The following is a 12,733-nucleotide window of genomic DNA, read 5'->3' as shown; positions in this document are numbered from 1 at the left end:
AATGTTAGCACTTTTAGCTGCGATTAATAAAAGAAGACCCCAGGAGTGCTGCGTGTGCTTTCTCAGTGCCCCTGGTTGTTTCTCTTTGGATTGTGTGTTTTACTGCCTTTTGCCGTTTGGTTATTCAACATTCCTCTCTCCTATTAGCATAAACAGTGTGAATTATTAACTTTGTTGAAAGAACTATAACCAGTCGCATATCCCAAGCTGCACGGTGATATTTTTTTTCTTTTTACTTTCCTGCCACTGGCAGGGTCTCATTGTAGTCATCATGAAAATAAATTAAATGTGCCTTGATGGTGAATGAATATGGACCATGTCCAGGTAGTGGCAGATTTGGTGGTGTTTTATTTTGTGCTTCCACAAAGTGTGAGTAACACAACTGCTCTCTAACAGACTTGCTGTCTAAGTGCCTGGTGCTGTGTCTTAATTTGTAATCTCGTCAAACCAATTGTCCGCCCGCTAAAAAGGTCACAGAGACAAGACACAGCCTCCCGAAAGCAAGGGGTGTCTTTAGTAGCTTTTGTACCAAAGATGTAATTAGGACACCTTTATCTTCAGGGGTGAGAGGGCAGCGGCAAGACTTTTGGAAACACAAGAGCCACGTTATATGATGGGTCGTGATTTAGAAGTGTGGTCAGACAATATAAACAGTGATTTTATACATTTTTAAGCAAGAAGCGTGACGGAGTGGCGGTGGGAAGGAAGCTTGTTGGAAAAAAGTGAGTGATGCAAAGCAACACAGGAGAGGCAGGGGGGGGAACTTAAAGGACGTGATTTATCTGGGCTTGATTGCGTGTTAATCGAGGTTACGTGAATTAAGTGGAATCTAATTGGAACAGACACTGGCAGTCTGACAGATCGACATGATGCAGATGGATTGAGGGGGGAGAAGGGGTAGAGTGAAGGAGAGAGGAAAAGGAAATGGCAGCAAGGCGGATAGTGCAAGCGAGAAAAACGCCATTATGTTATTTTTATACTTAAGATGCCGGACACAATGAACAAACAAAACAAAACCCCACCAGACAGCAGAAACACGTTCGGCTCATCAAGTTGCCGTGCATTATGACTGGCGGCTGGTGAGAGATGTAACCCGGCTAGGGGAGGACACACACGGTTGACATTGTGAGTGACGGGGCACACAGCATCCATTGGCCCCTCCCCCTCCAGTTGCCGCAAACACTCGTTTCTGCTTTATTGGAAATGAAGAGGGAAAAAAAACCCCTAAGAGGCCAAGTGGCAGCTGCTGGAAAATTTCGCACCTCAATGAGGGGATGAGCAACTGCTCCACCGATCCTCTTGGTGACAACTGTTTCCAAGGCCCTCTCCCCAAATCTGAGGTATTTAGCTCACGGACCTGAATGACCCTTTCAAATGTTACCAGAGTAATGGGCTGTAAAACATGGCCACCTGTCGTACGCTGTCAAAAGGCTTCAGAGGACAGAATTTTGGATTTGGGGGTTAAATATGTTGTTACGCAAACAAAAGTTGGGTTGAAGCTGTGCCCTGAGCTGCTGGTCTTTGCTCTCAAAGCTGGGCAGGACACGTGAGTGACAGGAAGGGCCCGAAATAACCTGGGACTTGATTGTGGCTTGTCACAGTGCCGTTATCTAAATCTGGGTTAAAAATACAGTCGTTCTCTGGGAATGGATCACTTCTGTTAAGACTGGGAAGAAAATAAGATGACAATAGGCGATCGATGTCTGAACTGTTGTTAAAATTTTAACTTGCACAACCAAACTGAGGCCTCGTATTTTTCATGTGGATCAGATTATTCTCAAGTATATATGAGATCAAAATATAGGATTTCCAAAATGTTCATTAACATTCCGAACACTTTTACAGTAATTAATGTATAATCCTGCTCACTAATATACAGCGATGGCCACTTCCTAGGCTGAGTTACCAAGCACAGAAAAGGGAAGAAAAACAAGTCTAGGCATCATTCGGCATGTTGGATTACACCGCACAGTAAACTTCCCTCATCAAGTCAAAATGGCCAAATTGTTGGTGACATGATCCCGTCACAGTGCAGAGACCGAGGAGTAGATTCGGTCATCCCTTGATTTGATCGACTATGACTGTTACACTAATGGCATTAATAAGGGCAAAATTGCTATTTTGAAACACAGTTTCCACTCTCTGCTTACATATATATGTAGCATATATATATTTTTATATATATATATACTATATACATACACGCGTACATGTGTGTGTGTGTGTCCTGGTGTACTATGTCCTTGGATTGCATCATTTTGCAAGGTTTAAAAACGACACTTAACTGGAAAACTGACACTGCTATTTTAACTCGAGCGTTTTATTTATCAGTTGGCCTTTACAAAATATCCAAATACCCTTTAACACTATTTGTGTTGCGTGTTCGGGTTTCCTATGAATATGGCCTGAATGTGTATAAATAGCGAAGAGTGTATCGTCATGTCGGCTGGCTCTAACATTGAGAGGAATGACACTCGGTGTGATCAAGGACATGAATTGCTCATTGATTTTTAGGGGCCAGCTTAACTATCCATTCCAATTGATTTTTAGCTTTGCTGGGTGTGCGAGTTATGGCACTTTTAATGTATCATCTCTATGTGTACTCATCTCCCACCGCCAGAGGATTTACAATAGTCTGCGCAAGAGCATATGTGTACATGAGGGACACGTTTCACGAGATATTCCAAGAGGTACATGACATAAAATTCTAATTTGTTTCATAAATAGTTCAAAAGAAGAATCATCTTTAATCTTCCGTTTTTATACCTGAGACATAACGTACGTATGAACTTGGTAAATGCTCCGTTGGGACCAAACTACTCCATTTTATGTCTTGATTCATTGATGGGCGCCAGACCTCTTTTCTGTGAATGGACTGTAATATCTTTTCATGTTAAGCAGGATTCATCAGTTCGACTCCTACCGAGACAAAAGCTTGGGATTTCTATCGCATTTAATCATTTTAGAATAGTAGCAGGATGATATTATCCTGACTGCAGGATTACCTGTCAATTAAATGATTAATAATCAACGATTTGCTATGTCAGAGCAATGTGATACAAAAGACAGTCTAAAGTCATCTGTCAGGTAGAAAGGCATTAAAATAGAGGCTCATTCTCCCGCACCCGGCTTAGGTTTCACCGAGCCCGGGATGCATTTCAATTCTCCAGCTAAAGGCTAAGCTCTCACACGATATCATCCTCTCAATGGTGTCGCTTTCATGTTTCAAACAACTCCAATTGGATTTTTTTTCCCAATGATTTGGGTTGAAGCGCTTGTGAGCTAACTGGGGAACAGAAGCTGCATAAAGCACAATTTACTCCTTTAAAAAAAAGTCATCTTAATTAATGTTTTACAAGTGCTGCTGTATTCTGAGTGAAAGGAAAAAAGCGCCTATCAAAGCCAGCAGGTTCAGATTACATACGCTAATTGAAATTCAGAATTTCTAAGACAACCTTTTTTTTGCTCTCTTCTCCCTGTGCGCACAATAAAAGGGAGTTTTTTGTAGTTCACCAATGATAAAAAAATCATTTACGTATGTAATAAGGGTTTTTCCTTTTTTCCGCTTCTCTTTATTTTCATGTTATGCTGGTGGGTTCATGAGACAGCTTAATAAAGCAGTAAATGCGTTGGTAATGCAGTGTGTGTGCGTGTGTGTCTGTGTGTACGTGTGCGCTCGCGCTTGCGCATGTGCACATTCATGATCTAGTGTTTTACCTCAACTGGGGACCTCAAACAAGGCTTCTTCTCTTGAAGCTGCGTTTCTTCAAGAATAATAAGCAAAGTGACTAATGTTTAAAGTTTAACCAGACTGAGAAAATCCCAGCCCAAGTAAATACGACCACAAAGCCAATGTATGAATAAATGAACGAATGAGTGGATGAATGAACGTGTGTATATAGTATGAATAAATGAATAGACTATCGAATAAATAAATAAATAAATAAATAAATAAATAAATAAATAAATACATAGACTATCTAATAAATAAATAAATAAAAAGTTGAAGATTGATTCAACCGAGGGAATAATTATCTGATTGTCATTTGAAGGGCTGACTGCAGTAGGCACAGAAATGACTGTTTCAAAAAATGTCATCCTCGGTAACCTTTGTTCTGAAGTTAATCATTGCTTCTCTTTTATATTTATCCAAACTCCCTTCTTTCAATAGGGATATTTTATTGGCTTGTTTTGCAAGCATTACAACTTTTCGTTCCCCCCTGCCACCCTCCAAGGTCAGTTCCTAGTGTGTCACGAGGATTATTTGCACATGAGGCTTTTCAGGCCAGTTCTATTGTATTTACATCAAATAATTTTTGATAAGGGATGTAAAAGACCTATAAACCATGTATCATAAACGGGAGGGGTGAAGCTGAAATATGGACGAAAGATCAATGGTTGATTCTTTTCTTATCTGTTGATATTTTGAGTCAACTCTCTTCATTCCCTCCCACTCATTCGCCAACCCTCTCAACCAACGCAAGCTCCGTCTCACTGAGCAGAGTAGAAGCTTGTTACATTTAGTTCAATGGCCTCCCAGTGCGGCCGGCGAGCAAGCTCTTGTTTCATAGAAAAGTACCTCCCCAGTTATCTCCCTAGCACTATAATCACTTAACAAAGACTTGGGCATTTGCACAAATTAAAACATCAATAATGCATAAGTGCTTTTCAGTTTTGAGCTATAGTGTCCCGCTATTGGGATGAAATACCTCCTCTGCCAGCGGAAAGGAAAAAAAAATAATGGCTCACTATCACCTATCCCACACTCAGAAAGGGCCATGGCTTTCCCCTGAGCAAATGACCTCTTTCAGATTTTAAGGCTGAATGTGGTACAAATGATTACGATTTGTAACAGGAGAAATTGGCATGGACTGAGAGTCGTGTGCCTTTTTTTATTTATTTTTTTAAGCAAGGCACTAAGTGCCGGTGGTGCATCAGTGCAAACAGGCAACACGCTTAAGTGGCACAAGCGTTGGAATCCCTCCATAAACAACACGCAGCCACATCCTGGACTTTAACAAGTTTGATCAATTAAGTGACGTCATCCCTCAAATTGTCGGAGAAAAATGACTAGCGCGGGGGCCAAGTGGCGGGACCGTTTCGGTTTAAATCTTGCGACTGAGCATCTTTTGCCGAGTTTTCCACTTATGGTGATGGACATGCCAGAAAAAAAAAATGCTCTTGATAAAATTCTATGCTTCCTCTATTGCAGCAAGATGCCGTTTCAACATGTATGTATAAATCTGTCAGTTGATCGAGGCGGGGTTGCTTGATTATAGACAGTGTCACCATGCTACATTATTAATATGCGTTTGTGTCACGTTCTTCTCGTTGTTGGATTACTTGGCTGGTTCCCTTGCATCATTTGATCAACATCCCACCTATGCAGAAAGTGGTGGGGTGAGGCTTTATAGTTTCAAACTGAAATGAACGGTACTGATTAGCGGAAATTATTTTTTTCTAGGAAGATTACACTTGCGCATGATGGGTGTGCAGAAGGTCAACATGGGAAACCAACCTTGTGATCGTTTGCCACCACAATTGGGTTTTCATATTTGAGGGAAGCAGGAAGACGTTTCTCATTGCGGCGGAGCCTATCAGATGTTTTTTTTTTTTCGAACCATTTACGAGCTGGGTCCAGTATTTGTAAATCCATGACCAGCACCGGCAGAGGACGAGCCACCCTATACAGATGGCCTCAAGGACAATTAGCAGTAATGATTGGTTGCCACATAAATGAGGAGATTTCTATTTGCCACTGCACTTGCTGATGATCACACACCAAATGCCGCTGACAACAACATGATTTAAATAAGCACGCGCGGGCAGGCAGCAAAAAGTGTCGTTCGCAAAAGATGAAGGTGGAACTTTAAATCATAAACATACACCAGACTATCACAAAGAATAAAGTGATGAGACAAATTGCACGGCCATCTAAAATATTATCTCTTCAATCAACCCCCTTCCCTCCGAGATATCTTCATCCCCCAAATCCCCCCCCCCCCCCCCCACTCCCTCCTTGAATGAGTCTGGCAAACAATCCCCTTGTTAGCAAACTGTTAAGACAGCCGCTTGGTACACAAATTGCGCTCGACCAAGCGAATTTGTTTTGCAAGGGTGACCTGTTTAATCATCTCATTTTCTTTGGCGGACATTTATTCATCTGGTTTCCACGGTTACAGGGAACATTAAGGGGCTACAGTAATAAGGCTGGAGAGTCAAACAGGTAATAAAAAAATTAACGCCATTTTCCAGCAGCCGAGGACAGTGGGTGAAATGAATCAAGGGAGAGGGGAGTGGAGCAGCGAGGGGAGCGGGGGCGTCGGGGGTGCTGGTGGGGGGAGGCTTCCAATATTGTCCAAACAATAAGCCTAAGCGGTTATTTTACTCTGTAGATCAGGTGGTGCTGTTATGGACATGACACTTTGAGCGCAGAGCAGCAGAGATAAAGCTTTTAAAGTGTCCGTCCTCATTTTTTTTTTATTGTCATTTAGCGATTACATATCAGAACAATTAAAAGTTAGCCCAAGATATGTATTAACTTGGCTCTTTATTATTTCTCCTTCGCTTCGGAAGGGAGATCTTTCGCGGCAGTGCCAATATCATACATGACATTTAAAAGGCCTGCTGAGAAATGTTTCGTCCTCTCAGGGTGAATCATGTTGTCTAATAGAGTCTGCTGAACAACTGCGGGAGAAAAACAAAAATAGACATGAGAATATCAAGTTTACGCCTCTCAAACTAGCACAAACTGTGACTTACGGACCAATCAGAAGAGTCCCCACTTCTTGCCAAGTATAGAAAATTCCGGCACAATAGGGGGAACAGGTGCTGAAGGCCTACAGAAAAGTGACGGAGTTGTTGAATGCCAAATAAGGCAGTGGGAAACTTTGCACCCAGGCGTCAACTGTACTGTGATTTTTCTGATAACCGTCACCGCTTCCCAACGGTCTCCTGCGCAATTGCATTCCCGGCTTGAGACAACAATTCACCACTGTTTTCCTCCCAAATAATAGATGAACAAGAGAAAACAAGCAAGACATTTTATGCATTACTCATTTCTCCACTCCTTCCAGAAGTATTTTTGATTGACAACAGGTCTTTGGCACTCCTAAAATATGCACAAACGTTCTCAACCTAACCCTTAATCATTTAAATGGTCTGGTTTAACCAGTATTTGGGCATTTTATAACTCTGCCAACACCTGTCCCCAACCCGTGAGGAATAACAACCCCAAATTAAATTATTTGTTTTGCGTTTACGTTTTTTGCGGGGTGGCTCATCCCGTGTGACTGAGGTCAGAGAGAGAAGCGCGACTGCATGGAGACAATGAGAGTTGGAAGAGAGAAGGGCGACGCAATCGACACACACGCCCCCCCCTTACCACACACACACACGCACACACACACACACACTTGAACACATACTCGCATGTCACTAGGAGCGCTTGCAGCCCCCCTGCCAAGGCTCCACTGTGGCAAGAGCCCTGCTAAATGAACTCCCCGAGTACACGCTGGGTAAAATCCCCACGAGGCAACACAGAACGGACAGCAGATAGGGGGGGGGGGGGAGGAAAGCTTAGCTGCGCAGCCACAAGACTGCCAACTGTTCTTCTAACAGCCTCTTAACAGGTGTAGGCTCCAGAACCATGTAATCCTATCAAGTTACCAACTAAAAAAAGGAAAGAAATAACAGCAAAGTCCTGCTCCACTCTGCCTCTGCTCTATCATTCTCTTTCCGTTGGCACAGACAAAAATGAGCAGCTGCTCTTCAGATATAACGCGCACAGAGAGAAGGAATCATAGCTGACCTTAATGTCACCACCGAGCAAAAGCAGGAGGTGGAAGCTGAAGTGGAGGGTGAGGGCAGGCGGTGTTTAGACATTCATGTTTGCAGTCAATTACGGATGAGGACAGGGCTGCTGGCTCGGTAACTCGGCAGAACAAATATTTCCTCACTCCCAGCGCAAGGGAGAAAAGGGGGGAAACGCTTCTCTGTTACTTACATTTTCATCAAAAAGACATGCAAAACTGAAACACAGCACCTTGTCGTGCAAATATGTGACAAAGAATTAGAAAAAAATATACAGAGTGGGATCCCCACAAGCTGGTTGGTTTGCAAACATAAGAGGGTCAAGAGATGGTCACCGATCATCGTCCTCGCCAAACTGCACATCCGCTGCCTCCCGGCATCAAAGTTCCGAGCCGTCACATTCCACTGCAGCTAACGTACGCGCGGGCCGCGCGGTTTGCACCTAAAGACCCGCTGCCACATTTAAAAGGATTAGTCACCACATTTTGCGCCGGCTTAATCTCTCTTTCAGCCCGCCTAATAAGTGCGCTTCAATAAGCGAAGCATGCAAATTCATTCATGGCCGGTGGAGACCGCGCTTTCAGACAAACACGCGAAAGTCTTCCACTCTGCTAATTACCTCTTCATTTTACATTTTGCCCTCTTATATGGCATATCAATGACGGGAGATTATTTCTCTCCCCTTTCTCCCTGTGAAATTTGAATTTTGTATGTAAGATTACGAGAAGGAGACAATTTACTGGAAGCTTCTTTTTTTTTTTTTGGTGGCAGTTTATATTTTAGTTGTGCCAGATAAAAATACCCAATCAATTTGATCAATTGGATAAAACAACTGCATTCCAACAAAAATATGTGAATTTTGTATTACGTATATTTTAGAACCTAAAAGACCCAAGGTACAACCTGTTTATCATTCCATAATATTTCGGTGCAGAGTATTAATTAGGCCATTACTCCATATTGGTGACGGGGAGCTTTGAGGTTTTAATTAGGTGCCGGCCACTGCATGAGTGCACAGCCGTGAAGAAAGGGGGTGTTGATGCCACTTGCCTTACTCGTGGCCCATATCAAGTAGCCGCCAACACTTTGACTACCGCAGGAAGATGCGGGACAGCCCACGTGCATCTGGACTTTATACCACTGTTTGATCTCACTTGTTTTCTTAATTTTTTTTAAAAAGGCCCCTTGTTGACTGGACACATACTCATTGCGGACCACTCTGTTCCTCTCTTGCCGTCTACCGAGTACACACACGCGCATACACACACAAGTACATTCACACACACACACATGCATATGCTCAGACGCGCACAAGCATGCACGCGAGCATTTACACGCGCGCGCGCGCACGCACACGTGCATTCACACGCACACCCGAATGCATATGCTCAGACGCGCACAAGCATGCACACGAGCATATACACGCGCGCACACACGCACACACGCAGTTCCCTCTCCTTGTCTCCTAGTTATATTCCCTCTTCTCCCTCGGCACACACACACACGCACGCACACATGCACACACGCACAACCAAAACTTCAATCAAGCAGTCGGCTCAAAACATATGAATTGCATTTAACTGCTGTAGTTTACAATAATCTTCAACCAGTGTCTTTCTTATTTAATCTTACATTTGGAAAATTATAATCAATCACAGTGAAATGAGTCTGAATCTGAATATAAATGAATAAAAAGGTAAATGTTAAATGTAGTGCGCATATATACTCACACTATCTACATCATATGTTGCCCAAATTCCTGAAATATTTTTTATATTAATTGACATTTTTTAAACTATCTTGTAAATTGCTGATGTAAAGTGGTTATTAAAAAATAATAATAATTGGGGTGGGGGGGTGGTTGTTGGGGGTTGAGCACGTTATTGCTTTTTATCATCATTGTAAGTTTTTGTTTTGATGGGAAAAAAAATAAAACTAAAGTATTTTAAATGTTTTTCTAAGGCTCCTCATAGAATAAATGCCATCTCAAGGAGAAATTGTCATGAAAGAGGTTTAATACAATGACACTTTTTTTTTCACATCGAAATATCTGCCTGTTATATTTATTTCCAAACTCTGTTGATCTGTACACAACATTCTAATTAGCATAACACAAGCCCCCAATAAAAAAAATCTGGATAGTTTAATTAAAAAATGTAAATTTACTGTCATCCAAGGAGCAAGAGAAATAGGAGTGCACCAGCATATTTTATTGCTTGGGCATCACAATGAATCAGGTTACGGCTAAATTGTGAGATAAGGTTATTGAGGCCCTTCAGACCACGACTTGTTTTCCTCCCTCGTATCATCCTGATTTTGATGAAGGCCATAAAAGATGGAGGGTGCCACAAAGGGTTAATGAGACAACTCTGTGAGGCTAAACGCAATCAACATTATGACTCATAAGGGGATGAGAAAAACATCTTCCAAACTGGCAAAAAGTTTAAAATTAGGGTGTGTCGCGATAAGAGTCTTACTCAACTCTTGTTATTCTTGACTAAAAGTGCACAGCGCTCACCGACAGTGAGCACACATGACAGGCAAGCCCGCAAGCCTGACTCGCATGAGTTTGTGGTCTCGTTGCCCTCGTGGACAACATCTACTTAAATGTAATGTGAACTGTCCTCTTCAGAACCACTTTAATTTCTCCATTATGACGAGTTCAAGTGCCAATAAGACGGACTCTGAACAGCAAGAAAACAAAAAAAAACTGCTCACAGAGGGAGCTTATAAGTATCACACAATTATATTAAAAATAACAGCCTGAAGTAAAAGCTGACGAGAGTGAATTACAGTTTAGGAAAAGAAATGTAGGACAAATAAAAATTCTGCATCTTAATATATTCGTATAACAATATTTATGACTGAGCAGCAGCACAGAAAATAAATATATTCTCATAATTTCTACTATAACTATGATACAGTGTATGTATGTATGTATGTATGTATGTACGTACGTACATATATATATATATATATATATATGTATGTATAAAGTTTTGTTAAAGCTGATACATTGTGTAGATATACGAAATAAAATGTACAGTAACTACTCATACACACAAACACACACACACACACACGCACACCAGTCAGTACAGAAAGTACACCCGTATATAAACATTAGACGCATACACACAGACACGCATGCAAACACACAAAATGGAAAGAACTAATTGTTACTGTGCTATAGTAATTATTCAAATAAAAGGGAACCCTTCCCTGGAGAAGAGAACACAAAGACACTCGGCCGCTGAAATTAAAATTAAAGCAGGACAATGTTTTCCCCAGAAGTACCCAATGGAGAAATAAGCAGCATTACTGCCACAATGCCATTCACTAGAAACCGAGTGTATAGAGTATTTTAATTTGATCTTCCCTCTCAAGTGTATGTGTCGGTCAGTGCACAACACCTACACGATTCAGAATTACCTGAAAAGGTGGTCAGAGTGACTGGCCTGCACAATTTACATGTGTGACAACAAAACAGTTTGTTTGCTTTGTCCCCTTGGCAACAAATCCTTAGGCCATTCATTCTATCCTAATGGCATTGTCAGTCCCTCTGTGGAGAAAACCAACACCTGTATTTGTACAGTAAAAATATGCTGGCCTGCTCACAAAAAGATGAGAATGAATTTTAAAACAGGAAAAAAGTGCCAGGCAAGAGAAAATGAAACTGGTCCTGTGAACTTTTTCCACATGTGTCCTTTATGGTGTCAACACAGAGAAGAACGGGAGGCAATCATATTTGATATTGCAGTCTCCTTTGGGCACTCTGAAAACTGATATAAATAAGGGTGTTGCAACACTTAGGTACACTGTATACAGTATGCTGTCCTCACTGGCACGTAGTTTAATCGGGAACAACTTCCCCCGTGAGTGTGTATGTATCCGTGTGTGTTTGTGTGAGGGAGCAAGATAAAGACACACCTTTAACTGTCTTCATAAAAAAAAAAACATACCTGTCAAAATTGGAAGAGAAGAGGAGTACTCACCATATTCAGGGAAGTCGAAGTTAAATCCTCTCAGACATGTAACTTTCATAATAGTGCTCAACTCTGGTGGAAAGTCATTCAAATGTTGCTCGGTGGTGGGGCAGATGAAGCAGAAAAGTGACTACAACAGAAAAGGGGGGGCTTCCTTCAATCATGCACTAAACTCCTTGACATGTAATCTGTCAATAGTTTGTTGCTGCGATAATGCCGGCTGCCACAAGCGGATTTGATTGGCAGCTTCAGCTCTGGCCCCTCCTTCGTGCGGCTTGGGGGGAGGTAGGTGAGAGAATATGGAGCCTCCCCCTTCCCTCCTCTCTAGCTCTCTCTCTCGCTCTCTCTTTCTCTGGTGTGCCTGCCTCTCTCTCGCCCTCTGCTTTGCTTCCATGCACACACGCACAGACCAAGCTGCTGGTGATGTCGTCTCAATAAGCTGATAGGAAATTATGGCAGAGGAGCCCCTGTGCTCTTTTTTTTTTAACTCCCTCCCTCAGTGGGCTGGCCTTTTCCATCTTTGTGCTCTTCTAGCCTTTCAACTCTCTCGGGGAGGAGCCTGTGCTGCCTCCATTCAAATTAGGGGGAGCCCTTTTTTTCTTCTTCTTTTAGGCAGAAACAAGTATTTTATGCATGTTCACAGTTGTTATCACTCACTAGGATGTACAGTAAAGATCCAAAATAATATATGGCACTGCCAAAAGACTAAATGGACATTAAGCAAAAACTACTTCTCAGCAACAAAACTGCGATGTCACTTTAATTACCGTTTTTTTCCATGTATAATGCGCCCCCATGTATAATACGCACCCTAAAAATGGCATGTTGATGCTGGGAAAAAAGCCTGTACCCATGTATAATATGCACCCAATTTTTTTATATATAAGTCCCAATGATCATCACACACGCATCTGGGTGTGGTGAAATTTGTCCTC

The 12,733-nt window shown here is 42.0% G+C and overlaps 1 protein-coding gene across 5 annotated transcripts in view; it reads right to left on the bottom strand.

Moving 5' to 3' along the window:
• The window catches only part of casz1 (castor zinc finger 1), a 162,899-nt gene that overhangs the window by 60,748 nt on the left and 89,418 nt on the right, over positions 1-12,733 (bottom strand). Inside the window, exon 1 of one of the 5 annotated variants that reach the window (XM_061297977.1) lies at positions 11,808-12,243. The exons of the other annotated variants lie outside the window; for them this stretch is intronic. Coding sequence (XP_061153961.1) covers positions 11,808-11,856 — 49 coding nt within the window. The 5' untranslated portion in view covers positions 11,857-12,243. Of the gene's footprint in view, positions 1-11,807; positions 12,244-12,733 lie in introns of those variants that run through there. 5 annotated transcript variants of the gene reach the window in all.

Source organism: Syngnathus typhle, linkage group LG2 (genome assembly GCF_033458585.1).
Source record: "Syngnathus typhle isolate RoL2023-S1 ecotype Sweden linkage group LG2, RoL_Styp_1.0, whole genome shotgun sequence".
In the NCBI taxonomy this organism is placed as follows: domain Eukaryota; kingdom Metazoa; phylum Chordata; class Actinopteri; order Syngnathiformes; family Syngnathidae; genus Syngnathus; species Syngnathus typhle.
This window is presented reverse-complemented; position numbering and strand designations above follow the sequence as displayed.